The 22728-nt window shown below is 41.8% G+C and overlaps 1 protein-coding gene across 1 annotated transcript in view; it reads right to left on the reverse strand.

Annotated features, from left to right (window-relative positions):
• LOC141105639 (alpha-2-macroglobulin-like) overlaps positions 1-22728 on the reverse strand; it is a 205295-nt gene that overhangs the window by 64970 nt on the left and 117597 nt on the right. The window contains exons 20-24 of the mRNA XM_073595610.1: positions 22208-22334; positions 21773-21894; positions 16779-16839; positions 12251-12334; positions 9168-9344 (exon numbers count right to left, since the gene is read on the reverse strand). Coding sequence (XP_073451711.1) covers positions 9168-9344; positions 12251-12334; positions 16779-16839; positions 21773-21894; positions 22208-22334 — 571 coding nt within the window. The remainder of the gene's footprint in view (positions 1-9167; positions 9345-12250; positions 12335-16778; positions 16840-21772; positions 21895-22207; positions 22335-22728) is intronic.

Raw genomic sequence — 22728 nt, forward strand, 5'->3', positions numbered from 1 at the left:
CGGGACAGTAGGATATCGTCCGCATAAGCGGCTATTTTAAAGTGTTTATTGTCGATTTCCAGCCCTTTGATGTTCGGGTTATCCCTGAGTTTGCGGAGGAATGGTTCTAGAGTGATAATGAAAATTAGTGGGGATAAGGGGCATCCCTGTCTGGTACCGTTGGACACGGAGAAGACGCTCGACAGGTGACCATTCACCCGCACCTTTGCTGTGGGGGAAGAATACAGTTGCATGATCATTTGAAGTAAATGTGGAGGCAGACCTATGCAGCACAGGGTAGCCTCCATGAAGTCCCATGCCACCCTGTCGAACGCCCTCTCCGCATCGAGGGACAAGAGGAAGCCTTTGGAGTTAGAGGTAGTGATCCAATGGTGGATGTTTAGTGCTTTGGTGGTGTTGTCTCGGGCCTCGCGACCGGGGACGAAACCTACCTGTTCTGTGGATATTAGTTTGGGGAGTAGAGGTATTAGACGGTTAGCGATGGCTTTGGCAAACATTTTGATATCTACGTTTAGTAGAGAGATAGGGCGGTAGCTGGTGACCATGGTTTCATCTTTACCTGGTTTCGGGATAAGGGAGATGTGTGCTTCTAACGTGTCTCTGATAGCGATACTAGAAGGCGGGAAGTTGTTGTACGCTTTAGCTAGAGGTGGGATTAAAATGTCAGTAAAGGCTTTGTAGTATCCTACCGTGAGTCCGTCTGGACCCGGGCTTTTGCCTGGTTTCATCTGTGTTAAAGCTAGCGTAAGCTCCTTTATCGTTAGAGGAGAATCTAGCGCCTCTGAGTCCTCTGCCGTGAGTGGGGTCGGGGCGTACTGGGCTAGGAATTGGTTGATAGCTTCCTGTCTATCCTCTAGGGAATTTGGCGTATGGGAGGGTCGTAAGTTATATAATTTTGTGAAATATTGGACAAATTGATGTGCTATGGCTTCAGAGGTAGCTTGACGTGTACCAGAAGGGTCTTTGATTGTATGTATGGTATGTGCGGCTCTCTTGGCCTGCAGTGCTCTTGCGAGGAGCTTTCCTGACTTATCACCAAATTCATAAAAACATTTCCGCTGTAAAATGTATTTGCGCTTTACTCGTTTGTGCAGTTCTTCTAGTAAATCATTTCTGGCTTGCGTCAGGTCGGTAAGTGCCTCAGAAGCTAAGGATTGTTTGTGTTTTTGTTCTAAATGCGCGATAAGTTCAGTCAGTTCACCTATTTTCGCTTTTCGAAGTTTGGTGCGATGTGCAGCTGCAGATATGAGTATGCCTCGTACCACACATTTGTGGGCTGCCCAAACCACTTCAGGTGTGGACTCTCCCTCGCCATTTTCCATGAAGTACTTGGTAAGTTGATGGGAGATCGAGTTTGTAACAGCAATGTCAGATAGGAGGGAATTATCTAAACGCCATAATGGGGAGTGCATTCTTTTGGCAGGCAGTTGTAAAGTTAATGATATGGGGCTGTGATCTGATAAGACCGTGGGTTCAATGGAGGATTTTTTGACCATTGGTAGGTCGTCTTGGGAAATGAAAAAATAGTCTAACCGTGAGTACTTAGAGTGTGGTGGGGAGTAAAAGGTGAAATCTTTTTCATTAGGGTACAGAGTACGCCAGGTATCGTGCAAGAGTAAACCTCTCAGTTGTTGTTTTATGGCCCGAAAGGCTCTGTATGTGAGGGAGGAGTGACCGTTGGATGTATCAAGGTTAGGGTTTAACGGGACGTTAAAGTCACCTCCAAGTATTAACAAACCCGATCGAAAAGACGTGAGTGTCTGAAGAGTGTCGCGGAAAAAGGAGACTTGTTGCGAATTTGGGGCATACGGGTTTGCTATAGTTATTGGTTGCTCATATAGGGTGCCTTTTAAGAAAATGTATCTCCCAAGAGGGTCCCTATGGGTATCTGAAACAATAAGTGGGCAATTTTTAGATATGAGGATGCACACCCCTTTCGATTTGGCCTCATCATTAGAAGCGTGATAAATTGTCGGGAAATGCCGGTCCTGTAATTTGGGAATTGTGTCTGTTCTGAAATGTGTTTCTTGGATCAGAGCAATATGGGTCCGGGACTTGTGTAGAGAGGAAAGTAAGAGGGAACGTTTTTCTGGTGTGTTCAGACCGCGTATGTTGACGGATTGAAGGTTTAGAGGATCGGGAGATAGCTCCTTATCAGCTGGTGCGTGATTAAGGTCCATAGCCTTCAATCACAAAAAAAAAAAAAAAGGGGGGGGGTTTGTGATTATCCGAAGAGATTAATGGCAGCACAGTGGTGTAGTGGGTAGCACTCTCACCTAGCAGTAAAAAGGGTCGCTGGTTCGAATCCCAACCATGACACTACCTGCCTGGAGTTTGCATGTTCTCCCTGTGCCTGTGTGGGTTTCCTCCGGGTACTCCGGTTTCCTCCCACACTCCAAAGACATGCTGGTAGGTTAATTGGCTTCTGTTCAAAAATTGGCCCTAGTATATGAATGTAAGTTGGGGATCTTGGATTGTGGGCTCCTTGAGGGTAGGAACCGATGTGGGTGTACAATGTATGTGCAGAGTGCTGCGTGAATTGGCAGCACTATATGGGTACCTTAAATAAAAATAGGGACATGCACCCACACTCACTCAGGTTGAACTGGATGGACTGGTTTCTTTATTCAACCTTACTAACTATGTAACTATGTAATACCTTGATTATTCCGCCTTCTCGAGTCTAGAAAAGGGATCGGAATAGTACAGCGTGGGTGCAGCGCCTATCCCGTGGGAAACGGGTTATTATGCTGCACCGTTGCCGTGTGGGGGTTGGTGTAGACCTTACACAAATGAGGTGGTGTGTGAGTGAGAGGGGTGTAGGCCCCGCCATCACGTGACCATGAAAGTTAAATGAAGGAGGGGTACACTAACAGTGTACTATCCGTTGACGTTGGGGTTCACCAGGGAGAGCAAAAGAGGTGATGTCGAATCACCTCAGTGACCCTGTAGAACATCCTGCGTGTGCTTTACTCGAAATAGAGTACCATGTTTTTTGTTTCGTTAAGAGTCACTCAGACCTCTGGAATCACAGCATTGTCTAAGAGGATATGCAGCAAAGATTCCAAGGTGTGAGATTGAGCATAAGATAAAATCTACATAGTATAGTAAATGAGCTTAAGACCTACTCTATGCTTAAGTCTACTAACCATTACAATATAAGGCTCAACATACCTTTGAAAAACATTAGTCAAACTATAGAATTTAGTCAAAATGCAGTCCATACCAGTAGTGAATGCCTCAGGTAAAGTGCTCTATGAGGCGTACCTGTGAAGAAAAAGGGGTTAGCGGAATCATCGGTAGTTAGACAGCAGCTTTGGTAGTAGGCAACTTCGGCTCCGTTGTGTGTCCTTATTTCCCAGAAAATCTCAATATCTGAAGTACCCGCTGTTGATCTGAGATCAAAGTGTGAAGTGGGATGTCCTTCAGCATTAGGGATCTGAAATCCATCGGCCTGTCGGTATGGTGGTATCAGTGTTCCCATGGGATTAAGCAAGCAAGACTGTATGGCATGGTGGTCATCTTTTCTTGGCCGTTAGTTGTTAGGTCCGGAACAAACGTGTACTGCGGTGTATGCTGCGATTGAGCCGTATATTGGATATATTCTTCCCAAACTTCTTGGAATGTGGGGGCTCACTGGGGGAAGCATGACTTCAGTACATAGTGGGAATCCGGAACTTGAAGTCCTATTGCCTTTAATGAGACAGGGACTGTGAGGTGCGCTAATCAGGGAGCTCTTGTTCTGTCTGCTGCCGGCAGGAGGGCAGGTGGTCATTACTGGGATCAGCGCTAAAGGCATCATGGGGGTTGTATGCAGCCGTTCGTACCTCAATCTTTCTAGACAAGGAGTATGCCGCTAAGGTGGAGCACACAATCCCATTGGCGGATTCCAGACAAGGCCTAACGGTCTGTGCTTACGCGGCAAGTCTAGCCCTGTGATGACCGTTTTAGGAATGTTATCAGCAGTGGAGCACAAGCCCTCGCTATTCTGTTTTAATAAAGATAAAGGTAACTGGTCGCCTAACATGGCATAACTATGTGGTTGGGCATCTGTGACATTAGGCGCTTCTCTAACCTGTTATCGGTCCCGTCTGGCTCTTCTCGAGGTGGGCGAGGTTGCTGCACTGAATTCCCGACGATAGCGGAAGGTGCCGTGGTACGTCGGGGCAGAAGGCAACCGTCTCCTCCTGTGTCCTGCATTCAGGGCCTCCATAGGTTCTTCAGGCTGGCGTTCTCTACGGACAGCCGAGCGACGAAATTCCGCATACCACTCCGGTACCTCCACGGTGGGGATGTTCAAGGTTTCACAGAACTGGGGAAGATCCTCAGGTACTCTGAGGAACGCCGAGCGCCCCTGCGAGGATGCTGCGAGGCAGAAGGGGAACTTCCATTTGTATGGTATGCCTCTGGTACGTAGAGTGTCTAGGAGTGGCTTCAGGTCTCTACGGTGCTGTAGGGTTATGCCAGAAAGATCCTGAAAGATTTGTACCGTCTTTCCTTCATGGACGATTTGCGGGATGCTCCTGGCCTGGCGTAAGATGTCTTCCTTAATCTTGTAGTCCACCAGACAGCAAATCACGTCCCTGGGGGGTTCAGTAGCTTTTCCTTTGGGTCTCAGTGCACGGTGGATTAGTTCGAATTCAACCGGTGTCTGCTGCGGCCTATGCATTATGCCATTGAACAGGCTAGTTACTGAGGGCAAGAGTTGATCCCCCTCAAATGTCTCAGGGAGCCCCCGTATCCTTAGGTTCCGTCTTCTGCCCCGGTTATCGAGGTCTTCGAGATGCCTCTGCATATCCCTCATTTGGAGGGTATGTGTGTCTACTTGTCTGGTGGTTTTGCGGAGTTGAAGGTCTTGCTGCTCTGCCGTTCGTTCTGTCACCGCTACCCTATCAGTCAGAGCACGGATGTCCAAACGGAGTTCGGATACGGCTGCTGCAAGGGCGTCTTTTATGTCCGTGGCGATCATCTGTAAGTCGCTTATGTTTAAAGGATGTCGGGGGAGCTCTTCTGTAACATTCATGCCATGTGAGGAAGATGTGGCCTGGGCGCTTCTATGGCGGGAAGACGCCATGTTTCCTCTGCTCGATCGGAACATGTCCGGGATATTGTGCCCGGGGTTATCAGGCTGTTCCCTCGGCGATCTAGAACGGGATGCGGATGTGTTCCTGCATGCGGTCCCCATGTTTTAGGAAGGTTGTAGCTCAGTTTAGCCTCCGTTATACTGGTGGTAGGTCGTGTGATGGCGGGAGCTGAGGAGTTAAGCTGCCATCGTCATGGAGGGTCAGGCCACGCCGAAAGAAAAAAAAGGTTAGTAAATTTGACCCACCGAGTTTAGTGAGAGTAAGGTCCACTTGGTATTAGGAAGGGTGGAAGAAAAATCAGTTGAGGTGTTCCAGGATTGGCAAGATGGCCCCCGTCGGCTGTATGTAGGCCAGAGCCTCAGCCTTTCCTAGGTGGTGGTCTGAAGAAAAGGCTGTGGGTGTCCGAGATCGGTTTTTCCTAATCTTTCCCAGCCACCAGGGTCTCTACAGCATTCCTCTATTGTCCGGAGGTATCTGTAATAGGAAGGAGCGGGATGGCTATCGCTCGTGCCACCAATTGCGGAACTCGAGCCCGGGGACGCTGGAGGCTTCACAGGCCTCAAGATGGCGGTGGGCTGCTAGTGGTCGGATGTATTTTCAACTATGTTTGCCGGCTTGTAATGTGTCCGTTCCCCTGCCGAACCTCCCCCGGGAGAGTATTAATATCTTTTGGCGAGACGATGTCTCTTAATTCGGCCGATCACGGCACTCGAGCCTGGGGATGGTGAAGGCCTGTGGGCCGCAAGATGGCGGCGAGTCTCAGTTATGAGGAGCCGGCCGCGGCCTAATAGCAGCACAATCAGCCAGCCAAACTCTGTAATTTCCCCAGGGGCAGATGTATCCGATGTCCAGTGACTAATGTGTGGAGTTTTGAGGCTCACCAAGTTATGGATTTCGTAGGATGGCGTTGGATTGCCGAAAGCTCAGCGGAGCTATGGAGCAGTACGTCTGGTCTCCTCAGTGTCCGGACACGCCCCCCTGTTTTGAATTATACTCTCCTATGTGTTTTACTTCAAAAATGACAGTTGGTTTGTGAGGATTCAGGTACATTTCAAATATACAATGTGAAATGAACAAGGGACATCAACACCAAACAATCTCCTGGAGATTAAATAATAAAAGATATCAATGGTGTTGGGGTAACTTGACACACAAAACACACACAAAAATATTCGGGAGTAAAAATAAAAATAACATTGAACAAAGATCAGCCTTGGAAAAAATCCAAACATTAAAGAAAAAAAAAAAAGGCTGAAAATCCAAAAAAAAAAAATATAAAACTGTCAGATGTGACAACTAATAACAATATATTCAGGGAATCCCACTAAAAAAACACAAATAAAACTTTGTGAGAAGTGTGTGTGAATATGAGCAGCAAAACTACTTAATTCTTGTCACATTATAAAGAAGAAGAGAGTGCGCTGTATTAAACCATTTTGAACATTGCAGCGTGACGAAAGTGCTGTATCCATTGCGAACGCTAAATTTACCAGAATGAGCTGTCCCGTGTCGGAATTTCTTCTGAGCATGCGTGGCACTTTGTGCATCAGAACAGGCCACACACGGTCAGAATTGACGCGATCGGATTTTGTTGTCGGAAAATTTTATCTCTTGCTGTCCAACTTTGTGTGTCGGAAAATCCGATGAAAAATGTCCGATGGCGCCCACACACGGTCGGAATTTCCGACAACACGCTCCGATCGGACATTGTCCATCGGAAAATCCGACCGTGTGTACGGGGCATTAGTGTAATGTTTGCAAATTTATTGTAAATAAAAGCATGCAATAAAATCCTAAAACAAAGATTTGGTGAGTGGACTGCATATTTGGAAGTGCTACACTTCAACAAACTTCCCACATTTATTTTATAAAGTGTTATAATAATTTTAGAGTTGCTGTAAAGAACATGGGCTTTTATTGCTGATAGCAAGCAGCCAAAAGTTAGTTTTCCTTTCCATTGCATGCTACAAAATGCAATGTAATCTTATTGGTCGATAAAAGCTCAGAAAAATTAGGTTTTACAGATGGTTACAATTGTTTATTGACTTGCAAAGTGCCTTTGAACTTACTAGCAAAGATGACTGCAACAGAAAAGTAAATTCCTTAGCACAGCCCTCTCCCTCCTTGCAGATCATAACTTTCTGAGGATCTACTTATTGTCAGTGCTGATCTAGACTACATACTTTTTAATGTAGCAGTTGGGGGAGGACCTAAAAGGGAATAATGTAAAGTGTCACTTAAGCAGCAGGGCTTTTGGATATCTACATAAGGGAGGCTTCAACATGCATAGAATATGCTAAATTAATGTATAATTTATGTGGATTGTTTTATTTTCCCCCATGTAGTGGGGCTGTGCCCGTACTGCATGGGTTAATTGCTTGTTTTTGTCTAGGGGATTGGACAGCTGAGATATAATTACCTAATCCTCCCAGCACAAGACCAGTCCCTGTGGCTCCTGCCCCCTTGTGGTCTAGCAGTCTTGTGCGGCGATCTGTTCTTGACGTCATCACACCCAGAGACGTGACGACGTCTGGAACAGTACACAATAAATATGTAACTTTAGAAAAAAAAAAAAAAGGAGCCTATCTTTCTCCAAACGTATATATTGTGTTTTTACTAGACATGTGCATTGACAAAAAATGTGTTTGTTTTCGTCTCATTTGTTTTTTTGCTTTTTTCGGAAATTCAAAATTCGGAAATCCAAAAATTCGTATTTTCGAACTTCTGAATTTCCGAATTTTGAATTTCCGAATTCTGAATTTCCTCCTTTCTGAATTTTAAAATTTATCCGTATTTCCAAATTTCCAAATCATCCAAATTACGAATTTTCGAAATTTCCGAATTTCTCAATTTTTGAGTTACAAATTTCCAAATTTTCGGAATTAAAAATTCGGAAATTTGAAAATCTGAAAAAAGAATGAAAATCAGTAAAATTTGAAATAATAACTAATAATAACTAACTATTAAATTATAGGTATTGGAATTTCCTTTCAAATTTGGCTGTTTGTGAACGTAACAAATACAAATTTATCTGAAGTTATGAATTATCCAAAATAACGAATGCCGCATCTAAACAAATGGAATGGAACAAATTATTAATAAAAAATAATAATGAAAAGGTTTTATTATTATTATTGTTATTTATTATTATTAGATCGTTACGTTCCATTCGTTTAGATACGGCATTCGTTATTTCAGATAATTCATTCAAATATGTTCACTTACAGCCAAATTTGAAAGGAAATTCCAATACCTACAATTTAATAGTTAGTTATTATTTCAGATTTTCAGATTTTCATTCTTTAGAATGTTCATATTTTCATTTTATTTTTGGATTTTCAAATTTCCAAATTTTTTAATTTTGGAATTTCCTAATTTCCAATTTCTGAATTTCCAATTTCCGAAATTTCCAATTTCCGAATTTCCCAATTTCAGAATTTTCGAACTTCCGAATTTCCAATTTCCAATTTCTGAATTTCCAATTTCTGAAATTTCGATTTTCGAATTTCCAATTTTCAAATTTTTGAATTTTCGAAAATTCGGAAATTTGAAAGTTTGAAAATTCGGAAATTGGAAATTCGGATATTGGAAATTGGAAATTCGGAACGATTTTGTCAAAATTCATTAAAAAACGAATTTGAAACTAAACGAATTGCACATGTCTAGTTTTTAATTTCTCCGTCAGCTCATCCCTCACAGTTATTACCTTTTGTATCATTTGACCCTCCTTCTTAGATTGTAAGCTCTAACGAGCAGGGCCCTCTGATTTCTCTTGTATTGAATTGTATTGTAGCTGTAATGTCTACCTTTATTTTGTATAGTGCTGCGCAAATTGTTGCTTTATAATAATAATAATAATAATAATAATAATAATAATAATAAAAATAATAATAATATTAATAATAATAATAATAATAATAATAAAGATGGCCCAATCACATCCAACAATGAAAATTTTATGATACGTGCAAAATCACTGTGTATTTCTTTCAATACCGAACATTTAACATATTCCAGTATGGCAACATATAACTTATACCAATCCTCGCAGAAAAATAAAGAAATCATTTCACAATGTCTCACCACTTTCAAGAAATGTGATGGCTTTGCTCTTTATCTCATTGGTCAGCTGATGAGTCTTTTCCAGATACTGCAGAATGAAGATATTGGGAGCAAAGAGGACCATGTTCTGCTCCCCACACCCATATGGCATGGCCAGGAGACGGTCAAGGTTCTGCAATGCTGTGCCCATTATATCTCCTGTATGGGTAAACCAAAAGCAAAAAGTATTATTAAATACTGCAAAAACATAAACATGATTATCATGTTCTTTTTAAAATTTTTACTCTCATGTTTACCATCAAGCATAGCGCACCGAGGCTAAGTAAGAAATTACATTTCAGTTTAAATGTGACTTTTAAATTAAGAATTCTTGGAAAGAAAATGTATTTTCTGCAGGTACAGTTCATTTTTTGTTTTGTAATATCCTTTTCGATTAGCTGAAAAATGTACAATACTGCATCAGATTTAAAGTTCAATTCACAAAGCTTTAACACACATGGATCATGATCTTTATTTTAGCCATGTGATGGAATTTTCCAACTCAATGGACTTAGTTGAAAGTAACTGTCACTTTATTAAAAATAAGGATCCTTGTCACCTCATCCCATGCTTGCCTCCATGACTTTTCCAGAACTTCTCCCATCCTCTTGAACTCCCTACCCTAATCTGTCCAACTGTCTCCTACTCTGTCCACTTTCAGACAAGCCCTGAAAACTCATCTCTTCAGAGAGGCCTATCCAGCCCACACCTAACTGTACATTTATTTTCTCCATTAACCCATCCTACACCGTTATTACCTTTTTTTTAGCTCTTGACCCTCCCTCTTAGATTGTAAGCTCTAAGGAGCAGGGCCATCTGATTCCTCTTGTATTGAATTGTACAGTAAAACCTTGGATTGCGAGCATAATTTGTTCTGGAAACATGCTTGTAATCCAAAGAACTTGTATATCAAAGCAAATTTCCCCATAAGAAATAATGAAAACTCAAATGATTCATTCCACAACCATTTATTCATAAGTCCTTCAGTTTATAGTCCATATAAAAAGATTATAGCAATGTGATAGGTTGTGTAAGCATAAAATGTCCATCCAAAAATGGAAGACTCCACAAGGGGATTAGAAGCAAAATTCAGCAGGAGCTACAGAGTATAAAAAAGAAGAGAGGCACCTCTAAGTGTAGCAATATGGTCACATTTAATGGAGGTACAACATTTAGCAACTAACATGGTTGATGATTATAAGTGGCACATCTAAGTATGCAGGCATCCGGGGTAAAGCTGTTCACAAAGACTGTCCTCCACACCGCTCGCTCTCGCTGCTGTCAGTCTGCAATTGTGACCGAGAAGACTACCCTGCAGTAGAGCAATCTGAAAGCGAGGCTTGAAGCACTCATGGAGCGCAGAGTGGAAGGGATGACTTTGATGGTGGTGAGGAGGATGGTCTATGTGGACAGCTTTACCTCAGTTGTGACACTACTTGTATATCAAGACATCGCTTGTATATCCAGTCAAAATTTATTAAAAAATCCCGAGAGTCACACCCTATGAAAAATGGTGCTCGGAGCTCAGAGATCAGAGGGGGGCATATCTTTGATATACAATTCTTTGGCAGAGACTTCAGATAAACCCTTGTATGCTTGGGCATGGGAACAAGATTTGAACATAGATTGGGACACAGAAACCTGGTATCAGCAATTCTCTTGTTCCTTTAAAGGTATAGCTAATGTTTCGCTAGTGTCAAACTTATGACCCGCTGGTATTTGGTCCCCTCTCGTCTAGCGCAGATCTTCCCAGGGGCTCCCCCCCTGTGTTTTAGGGGATGTGGCCACTGGGGTGATCTACTACATATATGGTGGTACTGTCCCCATATACAGGGTTTCTGGAATCGGATTTTCTCTTTGCTATGGAGGGTCACGGACTTGGATGTCCCCAAAACTCTGCTTATTGCTTCATTGAACGAAAAAGTTAAAAAGATACCTGTGAACGCTCAGAAATTGATTTACTTAATTTTACTGGGGGCATAAATCACCATAGCATGGGTTTGGAAGCAGCCTTCGGTGTCCTTCATAGCAGCAAAGAGGAACATATCTTGGATTCTAACCCAAGAAAAAGCAATCAGTATTCAAGACAAAGTTCAGAGATTTGTCACGGTCTGGGCACCCTGGACCGAATATGTTCTCTCCTCGACATAATGGACCAGGACTTCTTTCTCTCCCTCGGTGTCTTCACTATCTTCTAGATTTCTTCCTCTCTTCTTTTCTATTCTCCTTCTCCCTCTTTTGATTTCCTCTCCCCCCTGTTGCTAGCTCTTACTTGGTTCCTTTTCCATGGTTCACACCATAGCGTGGTTGATAACACTGTTATACTGATTGTTTACATGTCCTCATGATTCTTTAGAGCATATAGGGGAACATAATCAGCATGGGCTAGCGGACTCCGGAGCAGGAGTCCGTATGTTGGGGAAAGCTTCCCAGGCCACTCACTGCTGAGATTTTCTCTTGCGAGATCTACCTGGGGGGCATAGGAAGCCTACACTCTTGAACTAACTTAGAAATTTGCGGGTAGAATTCGTTCATTAAGGCAGGAACCCTATACCACCTAACCAATAGCTTATAACCCTTTTCTTGAAAGTGGCTTGCTATAGAGGATTTATGAGCCAGTAGAATAATCCTGTTAATTTGCAATCTTGTAAAAAAGATCTGGAGGTCCTCTTCCCAGCGTTTCCTCTATCAGTAATGTATTAAAATGATACCAGACGAATAACCCTCTCTACACACCTCCTGTTGTCAACTTTATACTTGAATCTTTTATATGAACCCTGTTTGTGTATAATTGTTGAATGTTTAATAAAAATATTGAAAAAAAAATGTATTAAAAAATTTTGATTGTCTTGCAAAACACTCTCAAACCAAGTTATTCTCAAACCAAGGTTTTACTGTATTGTAATTGTACTGTCTGCTCTTATGTTGTAAAGTGCTGTGTAAACTGTCAGCACTATATAAATCCTCTATACTAATAATAATCAAGTTAAGAGTCTCCAGCTTGAGGTATTACACTTGAAAGTATTCAGTTTGTTGATGAATAAAGCCATGTAGCAGAATCTTACCCAACACAGTCACATAAGCTCTTTCAGAATCTTTCAGGATGTTCTCGGGGAACTGTAGGGAAACCTCTTCTGTCTTAGTATTATCTAGAATAGCAACATGACACTTAATACAATTGTGCTATCTTAAAGCGACTGTCACTGTGTTAATGAGATTTAAAAACAGCCACCCTGTAAAACTGGAAAGGTTATACTTAACTGTGGGTTTTTTTTTCTGCTGGCCTTGGTCATTCCAGAACACATTAGTGACACGATGACTGGTGGGAAGAACCAGAGCTCCTCAAGAGAGCACAAACGTAACTCATGACCAACTTAAAAAAGTAAAACTAGCCATACCATTTCTGCTGCTTCCTGACGAATCTTCCAAAATTTGAACCATGAGTGACTCTGTCGGCATCACCCAGCTTGACAAAATTAGATTTTGTCGGTGTATGCAGTGTTTAGTTGGGCAGGTGGGGGAGAAGTTGGAACAAAACGTGGATCAGCCACCTGTTTTTACAGCTACCGATGTGAACGAAGCCTCACAGAATGGCTCTCTTTAACATTGCAACAGGAGTGTTTTCATTTTCAAACCAAATACGTACATGCACATTGAATTCTTTGAAATACTCAAAACAGCAGCCCAAAATAAAGGAAGTATAAATATTCCTTAAGCTCATCAGAAGTCTCCCTTGGGGTCATATATCAAGTAGACATGTGCAATTTGCTTAGTTCCGAATTAGTTTTTTTAACGAATTTTGACAAATTCGTTAATTCCGAAATTTCTGAATTTCCACATTTTTCAAATTCCAAAATTTAGAATTTCCGAATTTTCTAATTTCAAATTTCCAAATTTTTGAAAATTGGAAGTTTCGGAATTTCGGAAATTGGATAATTGTAAATTTCGGAAATTGGAAATTTCAAATTTGGCTGTTAGTGAACGTAATGAGTACGAATTTAACCAAAGTTACAAATTATCTGAAATAACGAATACCTTATCTAAACAAATGGAACGTAATGATCTAATAATAATAAATAACAATAATAATAATAAAACCTTTTTATTATTATTATTATTTATTATTAATTTGTTCCATTCCATTCGTTTTTTTGGATAATTCCAAATTTCAGATACATTTGTATACGTTCACAAACAGCCAAATTAGAAAGGAAATTCTAATACCTATAATTTAATATTTATTATTAGTTATTATTTCAGATTGTGGGGTTTTTGAAATTTCAGATTTTCCTTCTTTTGAATTTTCAGATTTTCATTCTTATTTTTGGATTTTCAAATTTCCTAATTTTTGAATTTTCAAAATTTATGAAATGTTGAATTTTCTAATTTCCTAATTTTGAATTTTCTAATTGGAATTTTCGGAATTCAAAAATTCAGATATTCAAAAAAAAAAATCCAAAAATTCAAAAATAAGAAAGAAAATCAGTAAAATTTAAAATAATAACGAACTAATGAGTTCGTTATTATTTAGAATTTAACTGATTTTCTTTCTTATTTTCCAATTTTCAGATTTTCAAATTTTTGAAATCCGAAAAATTGAAATACGGAATTCAGAATTCGGGAAATACAGAAATTCAAATTTCCGAATTTCTAAATTTACGTATTTCCCAAATTCCGAATTTCCAAATTTCTGAATTTCTGAAAAAAGCTAAAAAAACTAAAACTAACAAATTTTTTTCAGTGCACATGTCTAATATCAAGAATTGAGATAATAAAAATAAGATTTTATGACCTGGAGTAGAAAGTAGGAGATCTCTCCAAAATGAGGCAAATGTCTTCTTGGACAGTTATCCCCAGAACAATTATCAACATTAGAAGATTTCTTCTCTATCGATTTTTGGCGGTAACTCATAATTTTAGATTTGCCTTTACTTTCACTCTGGTGAAAATGATCACCAAGACAAACAGAGGGAGTGAAACCCCCAGCAGGGACACTTACCACAAAAGAAAAAAAAAAAAACAACTCCCCAAACACTCCATTCAAGGTTAAAAGAAAAAAAACAAAAAACATTTGGCTTTATATATACATTATTAATGCCTCACAAGAATACTTTGATTTGCTTATATCTAAATGGTGGAAAAGCTGAATACTTATTATTAACTTTTTTTACAGACTTTACAGACAGCCACTTGCAGTAGTTACAAAAAGCGTAAATGTCTGGATGCTTGGTAACCCAAGGCAACAGTGAGCTCCCAAAAATGCAGTTTTCATTATAAATAGCTGTTAAAAGGCAACTTATTTGTTAGTAGTACACAGTAGACATGTGCAGAATGAAAAAAATAGTTTTGTTTCATTTCGATTTGTTATTTACATAAATTAGTTTCATTTGATTCATTTGTTTTCAGAATTTGTTTTGTTCCTTTTTTTTTTGAATTTCCAAAGAGTGTAAAATAGAATAGAAAATAAAGGAATATAATTTAATATAATATAATATAATATAATATAATATAATATATATATTTATATATATATATATAAATTATGTATATGTATATATATATAATATATATAGATATCTATATATATCTATATATATAGATATATATACAGTGGGGAGGGAAAGTATTCAGACCCCCTTAAACCCTTAAATTTCCACTCTTTGTTATATTGCAGCCATTTGCTAAAATCATTTAAGTTCATTTTTTCCCTCATTAATGTACACACAGCACCCAATATTGACAGAAAAACACAGAATTGTTGACATTTTTGCAGATTTATTAAAAAAGAAAAACTGAAATATCACATGGTCCTAAGTATTCAGACCCTTTGCTGTGAAACTCATATTTAACTCAGGTGCTGTCCATTTCTTCTGATCATCCTTGAGATGGTTCTACACCTTCATTTGAGTCCAGCTGTGTTTGATTATACTGATTGGACTTGGTTAGGAAAGCCACACACCAGTCTGTATAAGACCTTACATCTCACAGTGCATGTCAGAGCAAATGACAATTATGGGGTCAAAGGAACTGCCTGAAGAGCTTAGAGATAGAATTGTGGCAAGGCACAGATCTGGTCAAGGTTACAAAAAAAGTCTGCTGCACTTAAGGTTCCTAAGAGCACAGTGGCCTCCATAATCCTTAAATGGAAGACGTTTGGGATGACCAGAACCCTTCCTAGAGCTGGTCGTCGGCCAAAGTGAGCTATCGGGAAGAAGAGCCTTGGTGAGAGAGGTAAAGAATGACCCAAAGATCACTGTGGCTGAGCTCCAGAGATGCAGTCGGGTGATGGGAGAAAATTGTAAAAAGTCAACCATCACTGCAGCCCTCCACCAGTCGGGGCTTTATGGCAGAGTGGCCCGACGGAAGCCTCTCCTCAGTGCAAGACACATGAAAGCCCGCATGGAGTTTGCTAAAAAACACCTGAAGGACTCCAAGATGGTGAGAAATAAGATTATCTGGTCTGATGAGACCAAGATAGAACTTTTTGGCCTTAATTCTAAGCGGTATGTTGGAGAAAACCAGGCACTGCTCATCACCTGTCCAATACAGTCCCAACAGTGAAGCATGGTGGTGGCAGCATCATGCTGTGAGGGTGTTTTTCAGCTGCAGGGACAGGACGACTGGTTGCAATTGAGGGAAAGATTAATGTGGCCAAATACAGGGATATCCTGGATGAAAACCTTCTACAGAGTGCTCAGGACCTCAGACTGGGCCAAAGGTTTACCTTCCAACAAGACAATGACCCTAAGCACACAGCTAAAATAACGAAGGAGTGGCTTCACAATAACTCTGTGACTGTTCTTGAATGGCCCAGCCAAAGCCCTGACTTAAACCCAATTGAGCATCTCTGGAGAGACCTAAAAATGGCTGTCCACCAACGTTTACCATCCAACCTGACAGAACTGGAGAGGATCTGCAAGGAGGAATGGCAGAGAATCCCCAAATCCAGGTGTGAAAAACTTGTTGCATATTTCCTAAAAAGTCCCATGGCTGTAGTAGATCAAAAGGGTGCTTCTATTAAATACTGAGCAAAGGGTCTGAATACTTAGGACCATGTGATATTTCAGTTTTTCTTTTTTAATAAATCTACAAAAATGTCAACAATTCTGTGTTTTTCTGTCAATATGGTTGCTGTGTGTACATTAATGAGGAAAACAATTAACTTAAATGATTTTAGCAAATGGCTGCAATATAACAAAGAGTGAAAAATTTAAGGGGGTCTGAATACTTTCCGTCCCACTGTATATATATATATATATATATATATATATATATATATATATATATATATATATATATATATATATATATATATATATATATATATCCTATTCTATTCCTCTATGTTCTATTTTATTTTATTCGCTTTGGAAATTGGAAAACTATTTGAATTTGAATAATATTCAAATTTCTTCTGAATTTTTTTTTTCATTATTTCGGATTTGTTTAAACTCGGTACTATTCTAATTCTAATTTTAATTCAGAACAAAATGAACCGCACATGTCTAGTTCACAGCTAGATTAGTTTAGGAGGTTAAAATACAGTAAGCCCAGGATACAATTGGTCTCTGTTTTCCATACTTGTCACCTCACCTTCTCCCTCCTTGATGCAGAGCAAAGAGCTGTGTGATTTCTCCACCAGGATTCCTCCGGGCTGTCAATAGAAATAAGACAGAGAGATTACAAGCTAAGAACACATGGTGATACCATTACCAGTCCACATGCTGCTGAACAGAAAGTGTGTAAGTGTCAGGAAAGAGGCAAGTACCAGTCTTGCCAATATCACTGCCTTCCTTCGCACATGCGCGGTAGAGCGGCACTCCGGCGCATCCCTGGGCACAATACAGTGAAACGGTTAATGCGCGTGCACAATTCGGCTAAGCAGCTAATGTTTGTGTGCAATTCAGCGAAACGGCTAATGCGCGTGCGTGATTCAGCAGAACGGCATACACGCGTACGCAATAGTGCGCACAACATGAGCCTCCCACTGGCCTATAAAAGCCACTCTGTGCCATGACCAGATTGCTGGTTTGTCTTTCAGCTCCCCGTGTGTTTCCTGCTTGTATCCTGATTTTTGATTACCTGTTGTGACCCGGATTGACCTTGACCTGCTCTGATCTCTTCCTGCATCTGACCCTCTGCTTGCCTCTCGGACTTTTCCACTTGCTTCCTGTGTTTGACCCTCGGCCTGTTTACAGACTTTGCTATCAATCTTCAGTACTAAGTCATCAGCCTGCTGACAGACCTGCTAACAGTCCTTTTCACTAGACTGTCTAGAGACTCTTACTAGTCAACGGTGTTTGACCCCCGGCCTGTTGTTGGATCGGCTGTTTATCCTCCTTCTTGAGCTTCAGCATCTTCCAGTCCTGCACAGCTGTCTCCCTGCTGCTGACCTTCACGCAAGATCTCCCCAGCCTGCTGGTGACTCGTGCCTCTTTGTGCCCTTCACCCCCTGTACCATTTCCAGGAGTGGAGTGCGCATAGTCGCAAGAGGTTACTGCTCTCAGCATCTCTGCCTCAGTGAGTAGCCCTATCTGATAGAAAGTTCACCTTAAATTTCAGTGTTACATTTTCTAATGTTGTTGGGGTTATTTTAAAGTATTTTGGAAGATAAGTACAACATATGCCAAGCATTTAATCATAAATGAAAAACGAAACTTAACAAGTTATCCCTTACTTCTATGGTTCTTTTGTCCATCAAAGTCATTTGCAATGGATTCCGATTTCCTTGTATATCCAGGTTTACTGAAGAGTAGACCTGGATACACAAGGTAGGATCTCATTTTATGGAAACAGTTAGACAGAACTAGATCAGGGAACGTGGCCTTAGGAATAGTAATAGCCACCCACCACACAATTCCTTTAACTGACATTAATAAGTGTAGTGCTTACCCCCTGAAGGGGCTGCTGAGAATGAACCCAGGTCGCCTAGTAGAGTACAGAGGCTCCCAGTCACATGAACAGATCCACAAACACTGATAATTCAGGCTCAGTCTAGGGAAAGGGTCTTAAACTGGTGGCCCTCAAGCTGTTGCAAAACTACAAGTCCCATCATGCCTCTGCCTGTGGGAGTCATGCTTGTAACTGTCAGCCTTGCAATGCATCATGGAACTTGTAGTTTCGCAAGAGCTGGAGGGCCACCAGTTTGAGACCCCTGGTCTAGGGGAAGTGTTTTTAGTATTTATTGCTGATGAACTTTACCAGGAGAAGAGGTCACAGGATACTTCAAAATGATCAATAGCAATAATGGAAAGACAAACTTCTCATTGATCTTCGAATAGTAGCCTTTTCTGGAGGTAATAGGGAATGGGCAGGATATTAAGAACCCTATAGTAGCAGGTCCCAGTACCATATAACAGATTCTGGCACTTGGACAACTAATAGTCCACAGCAAGGAATTTACTTGCAGTATTCCAGAAGCTGGCTGCCACCCAACATCCACAGGCAGATCCTCAGTGAGGGAAATAAAAAGATCCTTTACCAGACTAGGATTTCAGAACAATGCTGTCCAGCAAATATAATCCTCAAGCAATCTTTTCGAGGTCCTTAGTCCACTTCTGCCAAGGAGCATCAGCCCCCTCCCCAGGAGCCTGGAACCCTACCTGGAGAGGAAAAGACCCTCTTCTCAGGCCCTCCCGCACATTTATCACCTCACCACCAGCCACCTTGTGGATGCCCCCTTCGAGGGATTGGCTGGGGCATGATAAATATTCAACTGAGAATCTGAATCTTCCTGCCCTATGCTCTAGAAACGTTTTTTAGAGGCAGGTGGGGGGAATAAAACTCTCAGTTTAGGAAAACCTGAACAGACAAAACCAATAAGACAAAAACAGAATGGTGCACAAGAGGGTACCGAAATACACTGATAACACAACTAAAAGTCTATAAAGTTCAATCTCTGGAAGAACAATGGGAGAAAAACAAGGTGCGCCAAAAACTAAGTGCAGCAGAATACCAAGAAAAACCAATAGATCACTGATCCACTCACTACAGTGAAACTAAAAAACTAAATTTAGCCTAGCAGCCCAACTAGAGGAGGGTGCTACATAAGGATTAATATAGGCACAGAACAGCCGCCCCTTTTGCATAGTTTATAGTGGCATGTTTTTTTTCAAAGTAAGTTTGCATTCCTTACGTTCACTAACAGCCAAATTTGAAAGGAAATTCCAATACCTATAATTTAATAGTTAGTTATTATTAGTTAGTTAGTTAGTTAGTTAGTTAGTTAGTCTTTAGAATTTTAGGATTTTCGTTCTTATTATTGGATTTTTGGATTTTTGAATTTACGAATTTTCGAATTTATGAAATTACAAATTTTCAAATCTACAAATTTTCGAATTTACAAATGTACGAATTTACAAATTGTGATTATAACGGATGGCCGGAAAAACGAAAAAAACAAAACAAAAAATGAACAAAACGAAAATGATCAAATTTTTCGGCAGTGCACATGTCTATCAAAGACTGTGGACATTATATAGTAGTCATTGGAGACTAGGAGCTTGCTTCATAGATTGGAGACATTACATGAGGCTGCTAAAAATCACTATTATAAAAGAGGTATAGGGAAACACAGATTAGTGTTTGCACACTGAGGACTGCACAAAAAGGACCAAAGAGCCCCAGGTTGGGCACCAGGGCTCTAAACAGATTGCATGTCCAGAAAGGGAAGACTGTGGGCCACACCACATGCAGAAAACAGCAAAAAGATAATAAGCTCCAAGAGTAAACAGTTATATCAAAAATACTTAGCGCATACACAGTCAAGTCATGAACAGTTGCACATATAAAGGATGCACAGGCACAGCACACATGGAGCCCACAGAGCAGTGACAGCCCATCCATAGGGGGCGCACGGGCACCCCCCCACTGCATGTGTTAGGCTGCCTAATCTACATGCGGGGCCCAGACGCATGGATTTCAATGGGATTTCTTTTTTTTAAGCACATGATAACAACCTGAGGCTCTAATTGGCTTCAAAAAAGGGTGGGCTCAGAGCGCAGAGCACTGAGACTCGGGTCTCAGTCAGGACCCACTTCCTGTTCGGCCTGGAGGAGAAGCAATGGCCCCAGAGCGAGGAGCTGCAGCCCGGGTTCCATGTCTGCCTGATCTGCCTCCTTCCTAAGGTAAGGAGGCCTCTGATCGCTGCTGCATTCCCATCCATCTCCCCTGGGGGGGATCACCGCATTCCCATCCATCTCCCCCTGAGTGGGATCACCACATTCCTGTCCATCTCCCCCTGAGGGGGATCTCCCCATTCCCGTTCATCTCCCCCTGGGGGAGGATCACTGCATTCCCATCCATCTCCCGCAGAGGGAGGGGGTTTACTGCATCCCCGTCTGCCTCCCACTGAGGGGATCACCACATTCCCTTCTGCCTCCCCCTGGCGGGGATCACCGCATTCCCATCCGTCTCCCCCTGGGGGTGAACCGCATTCCGTCCATCTCCCCCTGGGGGGGATCATCGCATTCCCATACATCTCCCGCAGAGGGAGGGGGTGATCACTACATTCTGATCTGCCTCCCCCTGGGGGGATCACCGCATTCCCGTCCGTCTCCCCCTGGGGGGATCACCACATTCCCATCCGTCTCCAGCAGAGGGAGGGGGGATCACTGCATTCCAGTATGCCTCCCCCTGGGGGATCACCCTATTCCCCTCCATCTCCCCCTGGGGGGATCACCGCATTCCTGTCCATCTCCCGCAGATGAAGGGGGGATCACTGCATTCCCGTCTGCCTCCCCCTGGAGGGGATCACCCCATTCCTGTCCATCTCCCCCTGGGGGGATCACCGCATTCCCGTCCGTCTCCCGCAGGGGGAGGGAGGGGGGATCACCGCATTCCCATCCATTTCCTGCAGGGGAGGGAGGGGAGATCACCGCTTTCCCGTTCATCTCCCCCTTGGGGAGGATCACTGCATTCCCGTCCGTCTCCCGCAGAGGGAGGGGGGATCACTGCATTCCCGTCTGCCTCCCCCTGGGGGGATCACCACATTACCTTCTACCTCCCCCTGGGGGGATCACCACATTACCTTCTACCTCCCCCTGGGGGGGATCACCGCATTCCATCCGTCTCCCCCTGGGGGATCACCGTATTCCCGTCAGTCTCCTGCAGAGGGCGGGGGGATCACTGCATTCCCATCTGCCTCCCCCGGGGGGATCACCGCATTCTCGTCTGTCTCCCCCTGGGGGATCACCACATTTCCATCCATTTCCTGTAGGGGGAGGGAGGGGGGGGATCACTGCATTCCTGTCCGTCTCCCGCAGGGGGGGTTGGCGTTGGTTTTCCGCCCCCCCAAAATATTGAACACCAGCCATTACTGCCACAGAGCACACAGTTGAAAGCACACATAGACAGAAAAAATAAATACAGAGACAGATGCAGTCAGAGCACACACAGAAAATGCAGAATACCCACACACTAGCCCCATGATAATCCATAAAGCTTGATAGTTTTACCTTCAAATAGCTACATATTATCTTTCAAATTTAAATGTTTGCTTCCAAATGTGAGTATAATTCCTTTCAATAATCTAAACTAGTCCATGCTTTGCATATTCCTGTGATCTCAATCTGTTCTTCTGCACTGACCTGTACAAGTAAGGGTTTCACAATGGTATCAGTGGCTCCTTGTTTGGGAACAAATGGGATCTCATTCTGGCACAGCTCTTTAGTGTTCACGGCCTTAGTCTGTACTGTGATATTTACTTCTCCTGGAAAAAGATGAGGTCACCATTAAATAAGGCTAGACAGTAAAGGTTTACTGTAACATGAAAAGAAACAACTAGTTGGATCCCGTGGGCATCCTAAAAAAAAAAAAAAAAAATCAGTCAGAACGAGTTTCATGCTCAAAGGTAGAATGCGTGAGCAGATAAAAGGTAAAAAAAAAAGAAGGAAAATAGTAACCTGATATAATCATTAACGTATCATTATACTAATGATTTGGTAATGAACATGTTGACCAGTTATCAACAATACCAGCAAAACAATAAATGTCTAACATCAGGTTCAAAAATCCCTTCTCACCCAGTTTGGTGGCCTTCAGGTTCCAGTAGAAGGTTTTGCTCTCGTCGGCACACAGGCAGCTGCTGTAGGTACAATCTGTACAAGGTGTCAGCTCCAACTCCTCAGTGGGCCCCAGCGTGACTTTAATCTGTCAAAACAATGTTAGTTAAAGTATATGTAAACCCTCACCTTGCAATAGCAACAAATTCAGTTTAAAATAGAAATGAAGAACAAAACGTTTGTGTATAGATCTAAAAAAACAAATACCCTGTAAACACTTTTTCTTCTTTTTTTTATAAGTGATCACACTTTTTTTCTGTTTTCAGCCGTATAAGAGCTGAGGGAGGAAAACAGCAGCTGGGCTCTCATGCCTAGTGTGGTCAGTTTTTAATAGGAAAGCAGAGGGGCTGGCAGGAACACTGGGGATTTCACACAAAGGAAGCAATACAAAGAGAACAGGATACTTTTTTTATAATACAAGTACATGGTACAGAAGACACATGTCAGGAATATGAAATGTTGGATTTAAAGTCGAAGGTCTT

This window comes from Aquarana catesbeiana, linkage group LG08 (genome assembly GCF_042186555.1).
Source record: "Aquarana catesbeiana isolate 2022-GZ linkage group LG08, ASM4218655v1, whole genome shotgun sequence".
NCBI lineage: Eukaryota > Metazoa > Chordata > Amphibia > Anura > Ranidae > Aquarana > Aquarana catesbeiana.